The sequence below is a fragment of the Hyperolius riggenbachi genome, chromosome 10 (genome assembly GCF_040937935.1).
Source record: "Hyperolius riggenbachi isolate aHypRig1 chromosome 10, aHypRig1.pri, whole genome shotgun sequence".
Taxonomy (NCBI): Eukaryota; Metazoa; Chordata; class Amphibia; order Anura; family Hyperoliidae; genus Hyperolius; species Hyperolius riggenbachi.
In genome coordinates, this window is record NC_090655.1 from 196,998,050 (window position 1) to 197,023,839 (window position 25,790).

A 25,790-nucleotide genomic window follows, 5' to 3' on the forward strand; every position below is an offset into this window, starting at 1 on the left:
GCAGTGGGGAACTGGAGCAGCAGTGAGTGACTACGAGGGCACAGGATGGTTGCATGAGGCTGGTAGAAGCCCCAGGTAAGTGAAACTCATTTTTTTATTTTGCTTGGACATTCCCTTTAACCACCCTGGCGTTCTGATTAAATCGCCAGGGTGGCTGCGGGAGGGTTTTTTTTAAATAAAAAAAAAACTATTTCATGCAGCCAACTGAAAGTTGGCTGCATGAAAGCCCACTAGAGGGCGCTCCGGAGGCGATCTTCCGATCGCCTCCGGCGCCCAGAATAAACAAGGAAGGCCGCAATGAGCGGCCTTCCTTGTTTTGCTTATATCGTCGCCATAGCGACGAGCGGAGTGACGTCATCGACGTCAGCCGACGTCCTGACGTCAGCCGCCTCCGATCCAGCCCTTAGCGCTGGCCGGAACTTTTTGTTCCGGCTACGCTGGGCTCAGGCGGCTGGGGGGACCCTCTTTCGCCGCTGCTCGCGGCGGATCGCCGCAGAGCGGCGGCGATCAGGCAGCACACGCGGCTGGCAAAGTGCCGGCTGCGTGTGCTGCTTTTTATTTGATGAAAATCGGCCCAGCAGGGCCTGAGCGGCGACCTCCGGCGGTGTTGGACGAGCTGAGCTCGTCCAGACCGCTCAGGTGGTTAAAGGATTCCTGAGCTGAAAATGTTAATGTATCTTTATTTACCTGGGGCTTCTTCCAGCCCCTAAAAGTCTTCTGAGTCTCTCTCCTCAGCTCTGGTGCTCCCCAGTGTTCCTCTCGCTGTCCATAAGGTTTGCCGACCCATGCCCGATGACGTGGGTGCTTTTGTGCGCACCAGCGTATGCACAGATGTGCCGACCGGCCAATAAGTCTTACAGGTGGCCAGTGGGACACCACGGAGCAATGGAGAGGGACCCAGATTTCTATGAGCTGGAAGAAGCCCCAGGTAAGTAAAGATACATCAACATTTTCACCTTGGAAGTCCTTTAATTACATGTTGGGAGTTTCTGTCTAATTATAGTTTGCTTAAAGTGAAGTGAAATAAGGTAAAAGTTCCTTGGCTCGGTACATCAAAGGCTCTGGAGGCTTCCAGAATCATTCTTGAGCCCTCTGTTCTTGTGCAAGGGCCCTCTAAACATATACCCTTCTCATGGACTAACGCGGCCTTGTTTTGCCGGGTCTCTGTAAAATGCATTTTATACCCTGACTGCATGTATAACCTTGTGCTATGTTGTGTAACTGTTTGCTACCTCTCTGTCTGTCACCCCTTGTTGCAATGTATGTATCTATTTATTATCCAGCGCTGCGTAATATGTTGGCGCTTTATAAATACAATTAATAATAATAATAATAATAATAATAATAATAATAATAATAATAAGGACAAGCGCTTGTCGTATTTGTTTTGTAGCTGCACTCCTGTACAAGAACAGAACATTTATATTGCTCTTTTCACCCTGTAGCCACTTAGGGCATGCTCCACAGGTGACTAGGATCATTAAGGAGGCTTGCCCAAAGACTCCTTACTATTTTACATACTGGCTTGAGCCGGAAATCGATCCCTGGTCAAGGGCTCAAAACCTAGAACAAGGGGCAACAACAGCCTTATCAGTATGCTATTCAGTTGATGTACTGAAAATTAGTGAGTACAGTCCACACCTATGCAGACTGTACTACTCACATGAAGTGGACATAAAACCACTCGTGCATAAGCAGCTTTGTGGTACTATGGAGTGAACTATATTAACACATACAGATAATTTATTAGGATGGCTCTGCAAAAATGATATGTATCAGAATCAGCTCTCTCTCTGCTCTCTGTATATTTGCCAATATGAATCTCTTATGGTATGTAATGTAATATGTCCCCTCCTGACACTGGCCACCCTGCCACCCCTCCCCTCCAGGTAGGGCCCAGAAAAGTCTGTAACTAAAACACTGTAACTAAGAACACACAACACTGATAAGAGCAGCAATGAACATTACCACAAAATGATCTAATAATACAATCTCTTAAAATAATGCAGCAGAAAACACAGCGTTTTTCCTGTATTGCTCAGAGCTACAAGTGAGCAGGCTTTCTCCTGTGTACATTGCAGACATGCATCCACCATGCAACACTCACTATTGCTACAATGACTGCTGACAGCAGTGACATCATCAGCTCAGAGGCCAGGGCACCACGTGATGACCTCCAGGCTCCTACTCAGTCAAGCACAGACTCAGCACGGCCTCTCCTTCTCAAGACGTCACAGCTGGGCACACGCTCCGCCTACTTTTGGCTTCTAGTCACTATCGAGCTATGATGACGTAGCCTGGAAGCGGAGAAGGGGAACGTCAGGACTAAAAAGGTAAATAAAGCAGCAAAACAGTATAAAAATCATCACGCAGATTTATGCATTTGGCCTTGAATTAGAGACTGTACCGACCTAATAGCGTTTGCTGTGTTTATTAAACATGGTTAAATTGCGGCTGAGGTCGTTACTTGACTGAAGTGAAAGGCATGCTGGGAATTTTAGGGCCAGTTCCACATTCATAGCAATGCTGTCTGTAGATAAAGTGATTTATTTTCCCTATCTGTATGGGTTGCAAGTATCTCACAGGCTCCCTGCAGCAATGCTGTGCTTCACAGAGAAGGAATTACACACTGTGCAGCTCCCTCCCCCTCAGCTCATCTTGTAGAGTGATCCCAAAGCTCCCCCTCCATTCCACACACCAGTCCTAGGCTGACATGGCCAGTCTATTCACACAAGAGCAGCTTGCTAGCAAGAAAAGATTGAGCGCCAGCCAGGTACATCTGCAGTTAACTTTTTTTTTCCATGAAAGCTCCAATATTTGGACAATCTGTTCTCAAAAGCCTTTGGCTGGGTGCACTTTAGCACTGGGCATTTTAGTCAATAGCCCGCCTGGTAATCGCACGTTGTTTCTGTTCATTTGTGTTTTGCATTCAAATTTTTTTTTTTGCGATTTTAAAGTCGCACATAGCAGTTTGCTTTTCCTGCACCACAGTTTCCAAATTCAATACATTGCACTGTAATCGAAAAAAATCGCTAAGGCCCCGTTGCTCTCAGTTATAACTGAAAGAACTGATTTTCAAAGTAATGCCCAGGTTTTCCTATGGCACCTTTCACACTTTCACACTTAACACGTTTTAACTGAAATCTTTTTCACAATGCACTGCTATGGAAAAAAACGTGTACCAATGCACACCAACTGATTAAGTGTAAATGGGCCATTACGGTCGTGGAAAATTGCATGTGGAGAACAGGTTCGCAAAGACAGAATTAATGCAGTGCACTGCAAACCCTGGAAATGCCTTTGAAAAAGCCGATGCTAGTGTGCACCAAGCCTTGAGTTCTGTTGGTGATGTTTGCAATTGGCTCCTGTCTATGCAGAACTAATTGGCCTTAATTTAATCACCCCGAATTGAAAATCTTTATTTTTTCTTGCATTTGTCTGCGTTCCATTTTTGCGTTCTTCACGGGCAGCTTGTTGAATTTTACTCAACTGCATGTGTATACAATTCTATTGTATTTTGTCGAAAAAAAAAATGCAAGTGAAAAACGCAAACAAAAACCAGGGCTGTGAAGTCGGTACAAGAATCATCCGACGACTCAGTTTATGAAACCTTTGACTCCAGGTACTCAAAATTACTCTGACTCCTCGACTCCGACTCCTTAGTTTAATACTTACCAGGGCTGTGAAGTTGGTATAAAAATCCCCCAACTCCTCAGTTTATGAAACCTCTGACTTCCGATTCCCAAATATTGCTCCGACTCCACAGCCCTGACAAAAATGCAATCACAGCACAGCAGAAAATCAAGAAAGCAGTCGCAATATCACATTGACATGTATGCGTTGTGCCTAAGGCAGAAAATATCTAAAGCTGGCCAGGCGCATCAATGTTTTTGATCAATTTCTGGCAGATTCAATCACTTTGCCATTTTGTCAGTAATCTGTTGCTCCTACATATCTGTTTATCAATCTAAACTCTGATTGGATGTGTGCACCAGGCTTTAGACCTGATCTATACAAGCCAATATTTAGTCCCATCCACCAACAATCCAGTGAAATGAATTGGCTATTCTGTTGATTGGAAGTGAATTCTACTGCTCCCTGATGAGAAATAAACAAATAATTGTTTTATCGGTCGTTGACCAATCTCAGTTGGTCCTTTATATGTCGTGTATTATGCAAATCACATCTTAGTGTTTACTGAGACCCAATAAACATGCTTGAAACAAAAGGAGAGCTATTGCAGATGCATGTGCATTGTTATGATGCTTCCAATCGATTAATCATCAATTGGGAAATTAATCAGGATGATTGTTTTCCATATGCTTGTCAGCTCATGGTTACTTTCACAGTGGTGCATGCAGTGCGTTATCACAAATCACACGCGTTAACAGTGAAGCATACTTTTGTTGACTGTATGCTACACTGTATGCAACATACTGCGTGGATAACAAATGGTGCTGATTTCCTATTGCATTGCCTTTCTGCTGTTACAGGGAATTCACTGTGAACCTAGCCTTAATGCAAACCTGAACTGAAAATTAAAAAGCAAAAAAAAAAAAAATACTTGCGTCATACTCACCTCCCATGTAGTCTACTCATGAATCTCTTTCTCCTCTCCTGCGCCCTGTTTGTCTACTGTGAGCAATGGAATTCTCTGTCATCCATTTTGAAAATGGCCATTACCCCAGCTTCTTGGTCAGCACACTGTTAAATTGTAATATGAATGATCGGAAATGAACGTTTAGGACCAATTACTGACACAAATCTCCAGAGCTAGTCTACTTTAGGGGACCCAGAACCTCATAGGGAACAGTTCTCCAATCACAGCACCTTCTTACAGCACAAAGCGATGTGATTGGCCAAATAGTGTGGCCGTAGTTTACTGCAACCCATTAGAAACCTGGCAGTTCAAGAGAGTGCCGTTCACCCAATCATGTTGGTTGAATTTCCCTACAAGGTTTCCTGCTGAGTCCCCTGAAGTTGACTAGCACCAAATCTCCTAACCAATCTGATCAGATTGATGGGATCAATCCGAAAATCAGTTCAATTTCATTAATCTGATTGAATTGGTTAGGAGATTTTCATCCATTAGTGGTCCCAAAACAATCATTTCCAAACATTCATACTAATAATTATTCATAAATGATTACTAGCCGAATTGTATCATTAGAGGCTTCTTTTCCACGGGCTGTTGAACTGTGTGCTAAGCAAGCAGTTGTGAGAGTTCGACAGTCTTTTCACTGCCAAACTGCTCATGGAAAAGGGCTCTTACCTGTGGCTCTGCGCAACACGAGCTTTGTCAGGACCACAGGATTCCCAGAGCAATGAAAGAAGCTATTGGTTGGTGTAATGCACCTGCATCCATTGAATACTAAAGAATCAGTTGAAGGAACATGTGTAGTTGCAATAGGATTTTTCACAACAAAAAGAACACGTAAACCAGTATTTATGCTTACTTTACACGATGTCCATGTTGCTTCAGAGAACACAAATCGCCGTGTTGGGACGGAGCATTGGAAATAAAGGAGAGAGTCAAGGACAAGATAATCAGATTTCTCCAGGGTCTTCAGTGTGGGCGGAGTTGTTTGTACGCCACTAGCTCCCTTCCTCCTGAACATATGCTGTGTTATTGATAATCAGGATCCATTCTCTAAAAGCTATTGTTTAACTCATTCAGTACCCGCATCATCTCCTTTTACAGCATGGTAGAAAGCGATTTCTATTATAGGAAGCAGCTTCTGAGTAATTTAAGGGATGAAGAGATTTTAGTTTTCTTATTGTGTTGAGGATTGTAGCAGACCTTCCATCACCTGCAGGCTTAATGTAACAGTTGCCCTCTCCTCTCACTGTTTTAGGCGAGTTCTGGCAATAATCTCATGTCTGATATATAGATATATTGTAAAGATAGGATTTGCATATTCATATCTGGGTGGCTTATGCAAAGCTCAACACTAGCAAATACATTTTGAAACTTTCAGACCTACGACTGAACTGCGCGTTTGATGAGCAGTTCAGGGTCTTGTCTGCCGCCCACCAGTGCAATTCAGGGGCAATTTAAATGCAGCCAAATGGCAGCAGTTTTAAGACCATGCGTGTCAGTGTTTGACGCAGGGTAGGGTTATCCACTGGCAGAGGACCGCTACATGTCGCAGCTGGGCTCAAATATACTCCATGGGTCGCCTCTTCAGTGCCGGTTTGAGCGCTAGCTACTAGTGCCCAGCCAGTGCAGAAGAGCAGCTGACAGGTGGTGAACTCAGGTGGTGCCTACATGATTTATCACCCTTGGATGGGCCGCCTAGCTAGTTTCACACTGGGGCGTTGCATTATAATGTGTATGTAATGCAACTAGAAAACCGCATTTGCGGGTGTAAGCAACGTAACACGCAAAGAAGCAACTGCCCGGTGTGTACCTTCACTGACTAACATTATGTGCATCAGTGTGTGTGATTCTAGTGACGCACTGCATCTTCTGCATAGTAACAAAAGTCAGTTGCATTGCAAGTGATGAGGTGGAAATTGTTTATAGGCCTTCAATGGCACCATGTTACAGTGTGCTAAATAGTGTCAGTTACAATGCAGCGCAACCGTTAGGCCTCTTTTCCATGGACTGGTGAACTGTGTGCTCAGCAAGCAGTTGCCAGGCTGCAGTGAGCAGTTACTTACCAAGCAGCAGTGAGCAGCTGTGAGAGTTTGAGAGGCATTTCACTGCCTATCAACAGTCAATGGAAAAGAGGCCTTAGGGCTCATTCACACTACAAGAGCTTTTCTAAGCGCTTTGTGATTTGAAAAGCTCTTGCTAATGTTATCCTATGTGTCTGTTTTCACTGGAGCGATGTCGTTTTGCAAAAATCCCCCACAGCATTGCATTAGCAAGAGCTTTTAAATTCTCTAGTGTTTAAAAAGCCCTTGTAGGCCTAGTGCACACCAGAGCGGTTCAGCAGCGGTTTCAGATCCGATTGCGGATGTGGAAACGCTAGGGTAATGTATTTCAATGGGGTGGTGCACACCAGAGCAAGAGGCGTTTTGCAGAAACGCATACTCCTGGGCTGCTGCAGATTTTGGATTGCGGAGGCGTTTCTGCCTCATTGTAAAGTATAGGAAAAGTGCAAACCGCTCTGAAAAATGCTACATCAGAGAGGTTTGCCAGGCGTTTTTGTTACAGAAGCTGTTCAGTAACAGCTTTGCTGTAACAATATCTGTAATCTGCTGTACCAAAAAGCCCAGCACAAAACTGCAAAACGCTAGCAAAACGCTTCAAAATAAGGAGAAAAAACGCTAGCTAGCGGATCTGCGGTTTTTGGTGTGCACCGGGCCGTAGTGTGAATCAGCCCTCTTGACTCTAGTAACTAATACTGGTTAAGCAGGTTATGATATCGGAGGCTGATTGATCAGATTAATAATCTGATCAATCATATTATTATGACTGCAGTGAATGTTAGCAAGAAACTCAGTGGTTTCCCCCAAGATAAGAAGTTATGTCTGTAAAACCTGGCATTTAAAAGCTGTGTCATGCTGGGTACATACATGAGATTTTCTGGCAGATTTACTGTCAGATCGATTATTTCCAACATGTCCAATCTGATTTCAGATCAATGTTCGATCATTTTCCAATAGATTTCCTATAGAAGTGAACGAAAACCAGTCTGAAATCGATTGGAAAATTCTTGGAAATCGATCGGAAATCAGATAAAGGGAAAATCTGCCAGAAAATCTCACAGTATGTACAATTATGCTAATTAGACCAGGAATGTCACACTCCAGTCCTGAGAAATGTTCTACTTAGTGAACCACACCTTTACTGCTTCATGCTGGGAATACACTGGTCGGTTTTTCCACTCGAATTCTCTGCTCGATCGATTTTGCCGCTCGATTCTCTTATCGTTTTTCTTATCTATTTCCATTCACCCCTATCAGGAATCGAGCAGCAAAACGATTGAACGGGAGATTGGACATGTCGGAAATTATCTAACCATCTATCTGCCGCAAAGACCAGCCGTGTATTCCCAGCATCAGTCCCACCAATTAATTTGAGTTGTGCCAAAAACCTTGGCATTCACAATCCCTGGGCTAGACGTTTCATTTATGCTATGTTCACAGTGGTGCGTTGTAGTGCGGCATAACTCTGCACTGCTCTGCACCAGCAATGCGTCATAACTATGCACTGCATGCATGCATTCCCTCAAAACACAAGGGTTAACAGTTACAGCAAAGCATACTTTTCATTGATCGTATGCTCTACTGGACACAACACACAGGTAACGTGCGGCATCCGCTTTCTTGATCCGTTGTGTTCCTGTTGTCACAGGGAACACGGCGCAGCTGTCACTGTGAATGTAGTCTTAGACTGGATCTAATAAAAAATTGTATCCTGAAAAAGTCATTCACATTACATTGTGATTGATTGTATAGATCAACAAGTGCTTTGATCTTCCAAAATGGTTTCTTTTGTGGTCATCCTTAGTCTCCTTTCACACCGTGTCCATTGCGTTCCATTGCAACTGACGATATAATCGCATGACAATGCAGTACAATCACATTTCCATGGTAGGTTCACGTACTGTGGGTTCCATTGGAATTACACGCAGCAGGCTGTGCATTTACCGGACAACATGCACGTTTACAGTGGTAGTGACGCCTATACAATATTAATGTACTGTATGCATCGGATCACAGTCAGAGACGTGACTTTTCACCACAGTTGTGTGCGATCCTATCACAACTCAACGTGTACAGTGTGAAAGTAGCCTAAAGGTATGGCGCAGGGGATTTGTAGCACAGACATGGGTACAAATCAGGTGTGTGTCGTGAGGGGGGGGGGGGGGGGTGTTGAACGAGATCAAAAAGTCTCCTTACTAAAATGCTACGCAAAACAGAAGTTTGCCTCCTTAAAACAAAAGTAGCGGGTTGGGTCAATCTGATAATCCCTCTCTGCGATTGGGCGTCTCAGGACCTGTGGGTTTGAGGGAGGACAGGAGCCTGATGGTGAAGTATCGGTAATATAATATGGTTGGGTGCTTGTATTTGTGACACTATATACTCACAATATAATACAAAAACACAATTGCGCTGACACCTATGAAAAGAGGATATGCCCCCTCGCTGTAGAAGAAAACCTTGGTTCGTCTCCTCCACTCTATCACAAAAATTATACACCTAGAGGTAGCGCCACTCAAGATATTGCAAAACAATCCATGTAATTCTCTATAATACAGTTCAAGCACTGTAGAAGCAATAAATTGGGGCATCAGGAGATGGTATAATGAGTGGCAGTGTAATGGGGGTAGTGAAATAAACAGCCACACATACTTTTAAAGACCATGCCTCCTGCAAAATAAATGCAGGGGTTCCTCGAGAAGAAAAAATAGTTTGCAGGGGTTCCTTGAGATCCAAAAGTTATTTGCAGGGTTCCTCCAAGGTAGAAAGGCTGGGTTACAGTATAACATTTATTCACGCGAGCCTAACCACGCTAGCTGGAGCTGTTTTGCAAAGAAGAATGGGCAAGGATTTCAGTCTGTAGATGTGCAAAGCTGGTAGAGACATATCCTAAAAGACTGGCAGCTGTAATTGCAGCAAAAGGTGGTTCTACAAAAGTATTGGCTCAGGGGGCTGAATAATTACGCACACACCACTTTGCAGTTATTGATTTGTAATAAAATGTTTGGAATCATGTATGATTTTTGTTCCACTTCTCACGTGTACACCACTTTGTATTGGCCTTTCAACTTCAAGGGGGCCTAATACTTTAGCAAGTCAATGTGTGTGTGTGTGTACATATACATATATCTTTACTATATTCCAAGGGCACCTCCTCAAAAAACTTTTTCCAGTTCTTAAAGCAAAAGGTATTTGTGAATGTTAAGGTTGGAGTGAGCATTTGGGGTGTTCCACAGTGCACCACTGCTGAATATGCAAGTCATCCATTTGTTGTCCCTGATAGCTAAACACACCACCTGTTTTAAGAAGGCAAAATTCTGCTTTGTAAAAAGCCAATCAACTAATATTTCACTTTTTTTGTGGATTCTGGCTCATGGGTTCTTTTATATTCCTGTTATTCTGCCAAGGAGAACCCTGCATCTTGGCCTCCAACTTTAGAGGGCATATGAGTTGTCCGTGGAATAAGGCAGACAGAACTCTGTGATTAGATTTGTATTCATTTGAACGATTGCCTTTTTATCAGCGTACAAATATAACAATTGCATCACAGTCCTTTCAATATAAACTCTAATTGTCTTTATTCATCATCCAAACTATTAACCATATACAGTAACTGTGGAAAAGTTTTAGGCAAGTGGGAAAAAATGCTGCAAACAAAGAATACAGAAATATTGATTGTTTATTGTTATCAATTTACAACATGCAAGTGAGAGTACAGTACTACCTTTTACCTTCAAACCAACATCAATTCTTTTAGGTAGCTTTTTTGAAGAAGCACAAAGAAACGGGCAACGTTGAGGGTCACAGACACAGTGGTCAGCCAAGGAAACTTAGTACAGCAAATGAAAGACACATTAAGTGTATTACCCTTCGAAACGGAAGATGTCCAGCAGCGCCATCAGCCCTGAAATGTCAGAAGCCAGTGGGACCCAGGTACAGCCATCTACTGTCCGGAGATGTCTTGCCAGAAGTGGTTACAGCCAAAAAGCAAAAACCTCTGACCTGCAAACAAGGCCAAGCGACTCAAGTATGCACAAAAACATAGGAACTGGTGGCAGAAAAATGGCAGTAAGTGCGATCTTCCGTGTAAAGAAGAAGTCTTGGAAGTGATAGGAAGGCCCCCACAGAGCCCTGATCTCAACATCAAGTGTCTGGGATTACATGAAGAGACAGAAGGATGTGAGGAAGCCGACATTCACAGAAGATCTGTGGTTAATTATCCAATATGTTTGGAACAACCTACTGGCCAAGTTCCTTCAAAAACTGTGTGCAAATGTACCTAGAAGAATTGATGCTGTTTTGAAGGCAAAGGGGAGATCACACCAAATATTGATTTGATTTAGACTTCTCTTTTGTTCTGCACTTTGATTAATGAAAATAGATGACTAAAGCTAATGGGAACCGGGTTTAAAAAAAATAAAAAAAGTCAGATACTCACCTAAGGAGAGGGAGGCTCAGGGTCCCATAGAGCACTCCCTCTCCTCTCCTGGTGCCCTGCTGCTGTCCTGGCTCCCCGTAACGATATTCAACCATTTCATCAAATACCGCTGTCTCCCGGCCGAAGGGAGGCTTCGGAAATGCTTTGGGAGCCCGAGTGATCTCCGAGACGGTTCGCTCTACACTGCGCACGCGCGCGCCCTCTATGACGCGTTTGCTTGTGCGCCACCTGTCTTCGGGAGGACTCAGCTCCCGAAGACTTCCGAAGTCACCTCGGCGTGGGATGAGAATGGAGGAGCCAGCGCAGCACCGGGGCCACCGGGAGAGGAGAGGGATGGCTCATTAGGACCGAGCCTTCCCTCTCCTTAGGTGAGTATCTGCCTTTTAAAAAAAAATAAATAAAAAAAAACGGGTTGCATTAGCTTTAACACTTCCATTTTTGAAAGCATTCTTTGTTTACAGAATTTTTTCACACGTGCACAGTACGGTATCTGTTATCATCCACAGGTCTCCTACTGCCAGCGGCCTATAACTTAACTTTACCTGCACCCTTCATGACTTCTCTCCCTTCACAGACAGCGTGCAGCAATATTACACTTGCTTTCTCACTACCACGCTAATAGCGTGACCTGAGGTACTCGAGTAGCACAACTATTGCTACAGTAACATGCGTTAATGAGGGTTACCGTTAATGACGATCATTACCGTAGTAACAGCCGCGTTTCTCGAGTACCTTGTGTCACAGGGCCCCTAGTGGCCGGACCGCAAAATGCCTTCCAATCGGTTTCAGCACAAAGACCATGCAAGCTGTGGTCGCAATCGGTGCGTAGAAACCGCTGGAATTTTGGCAGCAGACAGACTAGAAGGGAGCCTGTGAGTTATGGTAATTACAAATTACACACTAATTCAGGGTATAACTGCCACCACCTCTGTTACCATGGGACAGAGGAACCCACTGACTGGCTGAGTCTAGACCTGCAAATAAAAACGGTTAAACACACACTATTTTGTCTAGCTAGCGACAATAGTAGCGACTCTTCAGAGACCAGGGTTCAGTTTGTGCAGCTGAATAATAGGGTAGCTGAACAAATAAAAGACGTTTAGCGTAGTTTATTAAATATGCAATATAAATAATTAATATATACAGAAAATCGTTAAAATCAACAATTATAGAGACAAATAATAGCACAGTATAGAAAATAAAAATGAGGGAAAAAATACTTATACTTAAAATTCGTGGAAATATGTCCTTTCTGGGAAATTTGTAAAGTTCCTTTGTTTCAGTTCAAGAGCAAAGTTCAGACAAGATGGCTGCCGCAGTTCCTCAAGGCGGCAGCATGCTCCCCAAGATGATGGAATTTGGAGGAAAGAGGCCCGCCTGCTAGCAATGTGCTTTTGATGAAGTTGGTTTGGGGGTGTGCCTGCCCCCTCTGAATTACAAACCAATCACAGTTCATTCCCTCTGAGAGAGATTTAGGGTTAAACTTATGAAACACTGTAATTCAAAACCGATAGATGCCACAGTTGCGCTTATAACAGATTAATATTCCTCAGATGATAATTCCTATGACATCAGACTTGATTAGGGTAAAGTCCCTGAGAAGTTTAATAACTTGGTTGTAGAGGACCCCTTGCCCCTCTAGACTGGTATCAAAAGATTCAGCAAGACTCTACAAATCCAATGATACCGCTCTCCTAACTATCCTATTTACGGTATTCTGTAAATATGCGAAAAATCATTTAACACATGCATCTGAATCTGCCCGTAGCGGGGCCGCATTGTCTAGCTCGTCCAGGGCCATCTGGGGAGTTAGCTCCCTGGCTTCCTTTCAGGCAGCCATATGCTGAAGCAATTGACACCTCTGCTAGGCCCAGATTCCAGTCACATGCTAATTAACAAGTCACGGGCCAGGAAGGGGACTTCTTTGATCAAGTTAAAAAAAGAAAATGTAATTTTCTGATCGCTGCAAAGACTGAGCAAATCTAACCAGGGAGCGATCAGAAAATCGACTGCGCGAATCCCCCCGATTCGCCTGCGTCTCTCACAGCTGTTCCGTGACACCTTGGATCAAGCTGTTAGGCCCTGTTCAGACTGTCAGCGTTTGCAGAATGCATATAAATTTAAAGAAATGCAAGGTAAAAAACGCATATGTTTGTATGCGTTTTCTATGCATTCAAATGCGTTTTGTATTGCATTTTGCACACACACATCACACAGGAAACAGAAAAGAATTATGGGAAACGCAGAGGGAAACGTACGCTAAAAACGCAATAGTATGCGTTTTTGATACACATCTATAGACTTTCATTGCATCCGTTTCTGTGCATGACGCACAGAACTGCGTGCAGCAATGCGGATGAGAAACGTATGCGTCTCATACGCATATATGTGAACGAGGCTATTAGAAAACATTAGTAGCCGTTTCTATGCGCAAAGTCTGCCCATATGCGTTCTGGAAAAATGACTAGGACCGCGCACAGTCTGAACGGAGCATAAGCAGAACTCACAGTACTTGCTGCAGAAACAAGTGTAATATTTCCATGCGCTGTCTGTGCAGGGCTGTATTTTCATAAGTTAACGCATCAGGCCCTATGATTCCTCTGTAATGGCTTATTATTAGTCAAAGGGACAACACATTTCTTCTTCCATTTAAATATAAGGACTGACAATGTTTTTTTTTTTTTTTTTTTTTTAAAGTGTTTGACAAGAATGTTCATAAGTTGTCCTCTAACTGTCCCGTTTTACAGACTTCAGTACACTACTGTGTAGGAAATGAATTCGGCCTCATCATCTCTGGGACTCCTCTCAGGGTACAATTCATCCAGTTCAGATGAAGAAGAAGCAACAGAGAATACCTCAGAGTAAGTAATTTCAGCATGTCTGCACCCTTTCTCTGTCGCATTACAGTTCTGTTGTGCGTGTTATTGCGCTGCATTTTTTCTTCCTCTGCCTGTGTCTCCCCCAGCCTGATGCAGAGTGGGCGCAGAGAGCACTTCCATATTTACCTGTTTCGGGCACTGGATAATCTCTCCTCTTCCTCTGGAGTGGAGCTGTATTGCCGATATTCGCCTCTGAGTTCTGGAAGAGTCTATTCCACTACCCCTCTTTCACCTCCGCTTGTGCTGCAAAACTGATATCATCATGTGATCAGGGCCCAGAAGGAGATGTCGGCATTGGAGCACTGTGGATGGAGGAAGAGAGATGGATAGCCAATCCAGTGCCCAGAAAAGGTAAATATGAAAAGGTTCCCTGCACCCAATCTGCATGTACAGGGTGGGAGGCTGGCTGAGCATTGTCGGTAGAGACAAACTTTTCCTGAGCTATCTAAACGAGATAACTCGGGCAAAACAGGGAAAAGGTTAATGTGTTGATATGAAGTGTAACTAATATAAAAATGTACCGGAGACAAAAGTAAAAGTAGATACTTATCTCAGCAGAGGGAAGTTTCTGGATTGTCCAGAGGCTTCCCTGATCATCCTGTCGCACACCATTCGAGCACAGAGTCCCTCTAAGCCAGTGGTTCTCTTGTTCGGGTGAGGGCACCCGAGGCGATTAAGATTTTTTTCGAGGCATGTGTTATCGATCATCCTCTGCTCCCCCGCTTTGTCCGATAGACCAAAATTTACCACTCAATCATGATTTAGTTTTTGCCCCAAATCGATCTAAATACTGATTGATGTGGCTTGTTATATCACAGATAACTGGCAGATTAGATCACGGTGATTGAATCTGCCAGTAAAAAATTAATGCAGGTTTAGCCTGAGTGCCATGGTGTTGGGCCTGAGAGCAAACCCCCTGTTCTCAGGTAACTTCAGGAGTGGGGTGCAGCCCCCCCTCCAGGAAACATCACGTGTGGGCCGGGGAGAAAACCACCTCCCCTAGAAACATGTATCTGCCTTAGAGCCAGCGCCCCCCTTACCAAGAAACGTGTGGGCCTGAGAGCCTTCACACCAGGAAGCGGCATGTGAGGACCTGAGATCTCCCCACCAGGAAACGTGTTGGCCTGAGAGAGCACAACCCCCTTCAGGAAACACCATGAGCAGGCCTGAAAGCGAGCCCCCTTCTAGGTAAAACATGGGGGCTGAAGATAACCTTGCCAAGAAACCATGTGGGCCTGAGAGAAACCACCCCTTCCCAACAGAAACGTGCCCTGCACCTGGGATCGCCACAAACCCCCTGCCCACCACACAACGCCACATGGGGGAGGTTGTGAATGTTACTTATCTGCTGTCACTGTCCCAGCTAGGAGTTAGCGGCATATCTCTAACAACAGTGGGGTGGCTCTGATTGTTCTGTTCCATCCGCACACCAGTGAGCAGCAGACCAATCAGAGCTGTCCATTCATGTGAGAGGGGTGGTGCTGCTCTGACGTCTCTGCTGTGCAATTCTTGAGCAGAGCAACGTGTGTCAGCGTGTGCTGACAAAAAAACATGCAGTGTCAAAAAAACTGCTCAGGCAGGGACTGAGCCACTGCACCCCTGAGAAGTGCTCCCACTTTGAGAACCGCTGCTCTAAGCATATTCGACAAGGGCTTATCAAATATGCTTTCGAGATCACGCTTCCGTTTGTGTACGAGTGGGACTGTACTGCACATGCACAAGTATAATTCACACATACCCAATAGCATGAAGCTGCTCATGCAGAGCTTTTTCCTCCTTCCACAAGTGGCTTTGTGCTATTGGCTGTGCGCAGTATGGGCTTGCTGAAGGTCTGGGAATCTCTAGAGCAGGGGTCCCCAACCTGTGGGCCGCGTCTTGTGACTGCTGTAAGAAGGGAAGGAGGCAGGGCAGCGGTTCCCATGGTAACGGTGATGCATATCGCCGCTACAGGAAGCCGCTGCCCTGCCTCCTTCCCTCCTTACAGCAGTCGCAAGACGCGATGCTGTAATAGGAGCTGCTGCTAAGAGGAGAGCAGCACCTGGAGGACTATAAGAGAAGAAGCGGCCGCCCGCTCATAAGGTAACAGGAGCGGCGGCCGCGGGGGGGGGGGGGGGGGGGGGGGCACTACCTACCCATACTAGGGCGCTATACTGGGCACTATACTAGCTATACTGGGCACTATACTAGCTATACTGGGGCACTATACTAGCTATACTGGGACACTATGCTAGCTATACTGGGCACTATACTAGCTTTACTGGGACACTATGCCAGCTATACTGGGCACTAAACTAGCTATACTGAGCACTATGCTAGCTATACTGGGACACTATGCTAGCATTACTGGGACACTATGCTAGCTATACTGGGACACTATGCTAGCTATACTGGGCACTATACTAGCTATACTGGGCACTATGCTAGCTATACTGGGCACTATACTAGCTATACTGGGACACTATGCTAGCTATACTGGGGCACTATACTAGCTATACTGGGACACTATACTAGCTATACTGGGACACTATGCCAGCTATACTGGGCACTATACTAGCTATACTGGGACACTATGCCAGCTATACTGGGCACTATACTAGCTATACTGGGACACTATGCTAGCTATACTGGGACTCTATGCTAGCTATACTGGGCACTATACTAGCTATACTGGGCACTATGCTAGCTATACTGGGCACTATACTAGCTATACTGGGACACTATGCTAGCTATACTGGGACACTATGCTAGCTATACTGGGCACTATACTAGCTATACTGGGCCCTATGCTAGCTATACTGGGCCCTATGCTAGCTATACTGGGCCCTATGCTAGCTATACTGGGCCCTATGCTAGCTATACTGGGCACTATGCTAGCTATACTGGGCACTATGCTAGCTATACTGGGACACTATGCTAGCTATACTGGGCACTATGCTAGCTATACTGGGACACTATACCAGCTATACTGGGGCACTATACTAGCTATACTGGGCACTATGCTAGCTATACTGGACACTATGCTAGCTATACTGGGCACTATGCTAGCTATACTGGACACTATACTAGCTATACTGGGCACTATGCTAGCTATACTGGACACTATGCTAGCTATACTGGGCACTATGCTAGCTATACTGGAGCACTATACTAGCTATACTGGGGCACTATACTAGCTATACTGGGCACTATGCTAGCTATACTGGGCACTATGCTAGCTATACTGGGGCACTATACTAGCTTTACTGGGCACTATGCTAGCTATACTGGACACTATGCTAGCTATACTGGAGCACTATACTAGCTATACTGGAGCACTATACTAGCTATACTGGGGCACTATACTAGCTATACTGGGCACTATGCTAGCTATACTGGGGCACTATACTAGCTTTACTGGGCACTATGCTAGCTATACTGGACACTATGCTAGCTATACTGGAGCACTATACTAGCTATACTGGAGCACTATACTAGCTATACTGGGGCACTATACTAGCTATACTGGGCACTATGCTAGCTATACTGGGGCACTATGCTAGCTATACTGGACACTATGCTAGCTATACTGGAGCACTATACTAGCTATACTGGAGCACTATACTAGCTATACTGGGGCACTATACTAGCTATACTGGGCACTATGCTAGCTATACTGGGGCAGTATACTAGCTTTACTGGGCACTATGCTAGCTATACTGGACACTATGCTAGCTATACTGGAGCACTATACTAGCTATACTGGAGCACTATACTAGCTATACTGGGGCACTATACTAGCTATACTGGGCACTATGCTAGCTATACTGGGACACTATACCAGCTATACTGGGACACTATGCTAGCTATACTGTAGCACTATACTAGCTATACTGGGGTAACTATACTAGCCATACTGGGGAAACTAAACTCCCAACTATGCTAGCTAAAGCAAAGCCCCCCCAACCGCTCATCCCAGCCCCCCCCCCCCCGGTCCCCGGAGAAAAATTTGGCCTGAAAGTGGTCCCCGGGCCGGAAAAGGTTGGAGACCCCTGCTCTAGAGCATCCACTACCTAGGTAATCTAATTAAAAACTTTTTTTTTCATTACAGGTTTGCTTTAAGGTGTGAAATAAAAGAGTTGAAAATAATTTTTACATCTTTTGCAGGGTGTCTGAGGAACCTCATACTCCTTTTATGAAGCAATAGCAAAATAGGCCCCACTGTGTTACCTTCACCTTCTTTTTGGGGTGTTGGGAAAGATTCTCCTGTAGAAATGCTCAATGAGATGCAAATAATTCTGAACGTAGGATTGTGCAAATTGTATAAGCCAATGTATGCAGCTTGAGAATGAACTGATCAAATCCCACCAAGGTGAAACTCATTTGGTCTATTTTCAAGCTGCATACATTTGCACAATTCTGCATCAACTTATCCCTATACTACAACCATTGATACTACAGCTTTTGACTGACTCAGTGAAACTCTCCTGGACACCTGAACTCCATGCTTTTGATCCCACTGGTCTCATAAACGGGCTCTTGGTCAGCAAGATGCACACCATTTTTTCTTTTTCTGCTGCTTGATGGCTTGTTCACACTGCAGGAGGTTTCGGCTTTCTTTCGGCCGCATGCAGTTTTTAAAAATGCCCCCCAACCACGTGGACAAGGAATGTCTATGAAAAGGTTCATATCAGCATGGGTCGTGCGCTGTGCGGCTAGCAAAGCGGTGCATGGATCATTTTCAGGACAATGCTTCCCCAATGGAAGGTATAGGAAAATCGGAAAACGCGTACAAAAACGCGCAATAAGGCAATTGCACTCGCGTTTTTACGAATAAATACATTGTATTTATTATTTTCCGGGTCAAAGAGTTCACTTCCTGACTTGTGTCAGGGAGTGAATTACAAAACCGCTTGGAAAAAATGCTTAGAGAACCGCTAAGCACAAAAACAAATGACCCACCCAAGCGCTGGGAATCGAAAAAAAAATACGCGTCAAAAACCGCCCAACGCGGACGGACACGGGAACGGAACGCAATGTGAACAAGGCCTAAAGGATACCTTAGCCCTTACTAAATTCTGAAATTGATGCCGTGTGTGCGTGTGGAGGTGCGCATAAGCTTACTGCACCTTCCGTGGACTGGCGTCTCTCGCCATTCTTCATAAAAAGGTCCCGGTATAGCCCTGTGGTCAGCGAAGTTAGCACAGACGCAGTATGTCCGCAGGAGTATGCACGCTCTCCCGCGGGAAGACATAGTCTGTGTGTGTGCCCTCTGACCCAGACATATTGCACGCGCATGTGCAGTATGTCTGCTTGAGCACCAGAGGGCACGCATGTTGGCCACGGCTTCCCGCAGAAGTGCACACCTACTGCTGCAGACATACTACGTCTGTGCTGACCTCTCCACAGGGCTATACCGGGACCTTTTTATGAACGGAGAGAGACGCTGGGCCACGGTAGGTGTGGTAAGCCTACGTGCACCTCCCCCCCCCCCCCCACCCCCCACCCCCACACACACACACATGGCATCAATTGCAGAATTTAGCAAGGGCTAAGGTATCCTTTAACTACCTGGGAAAGATCAAAAAGCCCATAATAAGTGATGTGGACAGGGACGGACAGATGGCGCAGCACCTCTCATGTTAACGGATAGAATGAGCAGAATCATGAATGTATATAAAATGTAATACCTTGTCCATCTATAAAATATTTATAGAAATATAAATTAATCAATCAGTGAAACCACAAATGAAAAGCAAAATGCTTGAGGTCTCTAGTATATTAATTAGTAACAAAAACATTTCTAAATATTTGGACTATCACCCTAGATTAGGGATAGATATTTTGAATTGTAATATTCCAAGTATAGAATCATCTCGATCCTACATACCATTCCAAGGACATGTTATATAAAGGAGTTGTCAAGCAGTACATTTAAGGGTTTGTAATAATAGGTCTATAATGTAATGGAAACTTATCAAGAACAATATTTCATAACGCCATTTGTGCAGAAAGTGAAATGTTTGTTCTAATAACTTGAGGTTAGATCAGAAATAAATTCTGAGTTGAAGATAATTTAGGACAACTCCAGAAGATAGGGATTAGTGTACGTTCTGCCATACAGTTCCTCCAATATAAACTTGAACAATGAGAACACCCCTTCTTAGGAGCATAATAGCATTGTATTATACGTCTTTGATGTGTTTCCCAGTGGGTAGAACATTTATATCATTTTGAAATAACTCAGGGGGTCCTATATAAGGGGTTATGGAACTATATAGTCTCCTCCATTATTGTGCAATAAAACTGAAAATGTTCACCATAAACAACCTGTGTGTATCTTCAAGAGAAGTAAGCCAACAATACATCACTTTTTTAATTATTTTATATATTTTGTCACCTCCATCTAATAGCTCTTATATTTCTCTGTTGGGAGGCTGTAGTTTTTAAAACCACAAGAGCTGATCAGGAGTGCAACCACTCAAACCGAACCAGAGCAGAGGTTCGTATTCCTCCGTAAGCCCTATTTGGTGGCTGCAATCCTTTTCAACCCGACTTTTGTATTGACCTGATAAAGTGGACCAGCATCTGTGAAACGTGTTGTCCCTTTTAGTGCTTAAACAAATACATTTTCCCAATAATATTGGTTCTTCCTTCAAGAGAGGTAAGATTTATACTGCCTCTCATATGCATAGTTGTTCATTTGAAACATATATAACGGGCACCTCCACCAGTGTTACTACCTAGTCCTATACCCCTGAAAGGGGTTCATCATTTTTTATTCCCCTAAAAAAAACTCAGAGGAGAAGCGACCAACCAGCACCTGCACTGCTGGCCTGGAAACATAGCGTGGACGGTTATCTCCCACAGGCTCTGACAGTTGTTGCAAGTTATGGCAACTCACCTTTGTGAGTATATACTACCATACATTACACCATCCAACAACCCACAGTACTGCGTCATTCGGCTTTTGGTTCTTCTCATTCTCAGATTATAGGTTACTGCTAACCGCCAAGAACAATCCCCTTAGGCCTCTTTCACAGTGGGACATTGCGTTTGATGCGACGTTAAGGTCGCATAACGTGCCCCTAATGCAACGCATTGAAAGACTATAACTTGGACGTTATAGTACATTCTTTAGCCCTGCATTTGGTGCGCCGTTTTCGTCGCACAGTGATGGATTACATTAAATAAAAAAAAACATTACTGAGCATGTGCAACACACACAACACAGCACATTTATTGCTAAACGTACAGCATGCAGCACTCTCTAAATATTGCTACACGTTACACACAACGCAACGTGTGCACTGTGAATGTTGCACAGACTTAATATTCCTGTGCGTTAGTCCACGTTAAAACATTTTCTAATGTGTGACTTTAACATCGCACTGTGAAAGAGGCCTTAATCTACTATGAACTTGCCATTTTGAAGTTTCTTCCCATATTGTAGACAGAAACTGTTCCTTCATTTTTGTTTTTTCAGTTTTCCTATAATACAGGTGCAATTATTATTTTTTTTTTTTTTAGGTCTGCTCCATCCAAAGTAAATTTCTTTGCAGATGCAGCTTCTAGCAGCGACGATGAAGATGTTGGGAAAAGAGAAATGACAGAGAAGCCTGCAGATCCTTTCCCTTCTCTCCCCTCTCCTCTGCTCACTGTCCGCCTCCCTGCTCCTTGCCTTGGAAAACATGGCGGAGGGAATCCTGGTGGAGTTTTTTCAAATCCATTCCAAGATGAGCAACAGGCCCAGCTGAGCATCTTGGAACGTCATGTCAAGCTGAGTGACAGTAACTGGTCAAAAGGAGGGAAAGGGGTCTGTCTGGCTTACCAGAGGGACGGACGATGCCGTTATGGAACAAAATGCAAATACAGTCATGGGAGTGATTTACCACCTGGTGCCACAGTGCCAGCACAAGGAGAACTTGTAGGTAGCAGTGATACCCTGGAGGTAAAGGACCCTGGAGGTAAAACTGGGGATGTACATTGTGGGGAGGAGGTTGGAGAAGAAATACCAGCTGAGAAGGGAAAGAGGAAAAAACCGGGACTTACTAACACTCTGATTCCTCCTAAAAAATCAATGAAAAACTATCAAAAACAATTATCATCCGAAAGACCCTGGGCTGTGTAAAACCTGTGTACAAACACCTTTATTATACTTGAGTTCATTTTGGTTTTTGACTTGTATAGGGTATATTGAACAAGGCGGTGGAAATAGCAGTGAGGATGTACAAAACACAGTAACCAGAGAAAGATAAACTTTCTTATGTGTCTGGTAAGTTGAAGGAAGGAATATTGAAAATCTGTGGGTTAGTTTATGTGACATCGTTGTGCTTTTCCCTGCTTTAATAAAGATTTATAGTTCTGAGTAGATACTTAATAGCTAAATCAACCTTGACTTAAACCTGCCAAGACCTCCAGTGGCTTGACCTCCTTAGAAGACGTCTCACCTTGGACCACCACCACTACCACCATGGACTTTATTACACTTGTAGTGTCATCCTTGTAAACAACAATAAGTATATATTGATAACTCTGGTCAGTGGTCAAAAGATGATGGAGAAACCCGAAACTTACCAGTGCCTCATATGAAGTCTTCATATAACCTATATATTTTTCTCCCAGCATATGGAGGGATAGCTGTCGTGTGCTGTGAGAAGAATAAAAGTTGCTTGAAGATTTTATGAGACATTGACAGGATTTCTTACATTTCTGAAAAGCTTGAATCCAGGCAGATTTTTATCCTGTACTCCACTGTGGATTATTGCACAGGGGTTTCTAAGTTACATCGTAACTAGGTGTGGTGGGAACCTGAATGATGAGATCCACAGCTCTAGTGTGTCAGAGTTAATAGATGCTCAAGGATGGCTCAGCTCAGCTGTTCAATTAGATGCATTTTTTTTCCAGTTTGCACCCACATGTAATGCAAATTGTGTGCAGCTTGAAATTGGGTCCATCCGAATTCACAGAAAGTGCATTTGATTGGCCCAGTTCCAAGTTGCATACAATAGGCATAACATTTACATGCAAGCTAGAATTATTACTGTATCATTGACCATCTCTTGTCACCAGCATCTTCACTAACTGAAATACGTTTTCAGCGGTTGTTCTTTTCAAAACAGTTGGAAGCATTTTTGTACAGTATGTTGCTTTGATCAGTAATTGATATAATGCTTCTATTCATAGTTAGAATCAGATTTATTTGCTAAGTACAGGGTATCTGACAAGGCATTATTGTTAAAAAAGAGATATCAGCAGCACCGCTACAGTGAAAAAGTTAGCTCTTTATTAGTGCAGTAAAATCATGTGGCAAAGATGGAGCTGGAGGCAACTACAGCCCGCTGTTTCGAAGCGACATGCTTCTTCTTCAAGTTGCAAGCTCATAATGACAAACAATGTTCTCATGCTTTCTTAAATATGGCCACACATTCAAATGTCAGCCAATCCACAAATGAGACTTGAGAAGTGACCAATCAGAGCAGGCCAGGGGGATGGAGGACCTGATGGGGAACCTCAGTGCACAGAAAGTACAACCCACAAGTGACCTCACTGAAAGAAAACACTCCCATAAGAAAAACGGCTGTTAAGCCACACCCAAAACGGACCTGATGGGGAACTACCATGTACGCGTAAAAATCACCTGATGCGTAAAAATGTACGCATAAACCCCGAACGCGAAAACGCATGAAAACAGTATGCTAAAGGCATCCGCAATGAATGCCAACAAGAAACGACGCGTAAAAAGCGTAAAAATATACGCAATAGTCTAGGGACGCGTGGAAAAATAACGCGTAAAAACCTCTGAATAAATCCTAACAAAGCGTACGCGTAAAAAGATGGGAGTGGCGTATAATCATACGCAAGTAGTTAAAGAAAACTGTGCATAACACTATATGTAACAAAATACAAAAACCAGTAAAATATACATATGCAAAAATATACAAATATTGATATGCTCTGATTGGTCACCGCTCATGCATAAATATAAAGAACCTTAATCACATAAAAAATATAGAAAAGTACAGGAACAACCTTAAGAAAAATGTTATCTCAGAATATAAATACTAGATACATCCCATAAATTATTCCAAAAATTGCTGAAAAAACCAAAACCTATATTACTGGTCCTGATAGCCACCCAGATCCGAATCTTCTTATATACAAAACGATAAATCGTACTCCCTATTTAAACCTCCTCGACCTACAGTTCCTAAACGTCTAATCCATCCCGCTTCACATTTCAGTAATGCTTTCAATCTATCCCCACCACGTAATGTCCTAGGTACACTATCTATGACCTGTATCCTAAGTTGTGACACTGAATGTCGAGACTCGACAAAATGGGACGACACTGCCTGTTCTTGATTCTGACCGCGTATCGCACACTTGTGTGATGAAAGACGTACACGTAAAGATTGTGTCGTCATGCCAACATAAGCTAAGCCACAAGGGCATTTAATAAGATACACTACATATGTTGAATCGCAAGAATAGCGTCCACGAATCTTAAACTCAGTTCCCAAAGATGGGTGATTAAAGCTATCACCTTTGACGATATGGCTACAAGCATGGCAACTTAAACATGGATAAGTGCCAAATCTGCTCGCCGAGTCAGTAACTACAGGTGTTGTCCCATACTTGTCTCGTCCCATCTTATCTCTAATTGTGGGAGGTCTTTTAAAGGACAGAAGTGGGGGATATCTGAACTCATGAACTTGTGGGAAGGACTGGCGTAAGAGGCCCCAATGTTTCCGTACAATGGACCCCAGCTGAGCACTGCAGGCATTGTAAGTGGAAACAAAGGGGAGTCTAAGGCCCTGCTGGCGTCTAGGTCTACTATCCCGGTCTTTAAAGGTATGGTCAGGATAACCTCGTTGTTTAAATTTAGTAACAGTCTCCTGGAGTCGTTGGTCACGCATAGCCTGGTCAGTAACTATCTTTGAAATTCTCGCAAATTGTCCTCGTGGGATGTGTTCTCTCACAGAACGAGGGTGAAAACTGGAGAATTCTAAGAGGGAATTACGGTCAGTAGATTTAACATAAAGGTCTGTGATAAAATGGTTACCCTGACGGATCACCATAGTATCCAGAAATGGGACCCGCTCCAAATCCGAGTGGGCAGTCAATCTAATAGATGGACATTTACTACTCAACTCACATATGAACAGGTCAAGCTCAGAACGCGGCCCCCTCCACACGCAAAATACATCATCGATGTATCGCCACCAACACAAGACGTGTCGGCGGAAATACATACTTTGGTATACAAATGCCTCTTCATAAAGGCCCATAAAAAGATTAGCGTAGGAGGGGGCCACGTTAGAGCCCATTGCTGTTCCTCTCAACTGTTTATAGAAATTCCCACCAAAGAAGAAATAGTTCTCCTCAAGAATAATGCGTAATAATTCAACCGCGAACTTCCTATGTGGAGTCTGTAAATCAGAATGTGTTAATAAAAACCAATCGACAGCCTCTACACCCCCATCATGTGGGATGGAGGTGTAGAGGCTCTCAACATCCAACGTAACAAGAAGAACATCCTCATCCCCAACATCCAATGAATTCAATCTACTAAGAAATATCGAAGTATCCCTTAAATGTGAATCCAGCCCAATTACTAAAGGCTGAAGAAGTTTATCCAAGAAAACTGCCAAGGGGACAAACACAGAATCCACGCCGGCCACAATGGGTCGTCCCGGTGGCCGGCGTGGATTCTTGTGAATTTTGGGAAGAATATAGAAAGTGGGAGTAGCTGGATACTCTTTTTTGAGAAATCTTCTAAGGTCACTATCAATAATACCCTGTTGGATAGCTTTATCAAGAAGATGATCTATTCTTTGAAC

At 43.8% G+C, this 25,790-nt stretch overlaps 1 protein-coding gene across 2 annotated transcripts; it reads left to right on the forward strand.

The window, feature by feature from the left end:
- Positions 1-2,163: 2,163 nt before the first annotated feature.
- On the forward strand, positions 2,164-22,315 carry LOC137534179 (uncharacterized). 2 transcript variants are annotated; one of them, XM_068255577.1, is made up of 3 exons: positions 2,164-2,333; positions 13,840-13,953; positions 21,478-22,315. In XM_068255577.1, the coding sequence occupies exons 2-3, from the start codon at positions 13,865-13,867 to the stop codon at positions 22,076-22,078; spliced, it is 690 nt and encodes a 229-aa protein (XP_068111678.1). In that variant the 5' UTR covers positions 2,164-2,333; positions 13,840-13,864; the 3' UTR covers positions 22,079-22,315. The 2 variants fall into 2 exon arrangements, with proteins under 2 accessions (XP_068111678.1, XP_068111679.1); XM_068255578.1 differs by lacking the exon at positions 2,164-2,333 and adding an exon at positions 2,557-2,773.
- Positions 22,316-25,790: the final 3,475 nt, after the last annotated feature.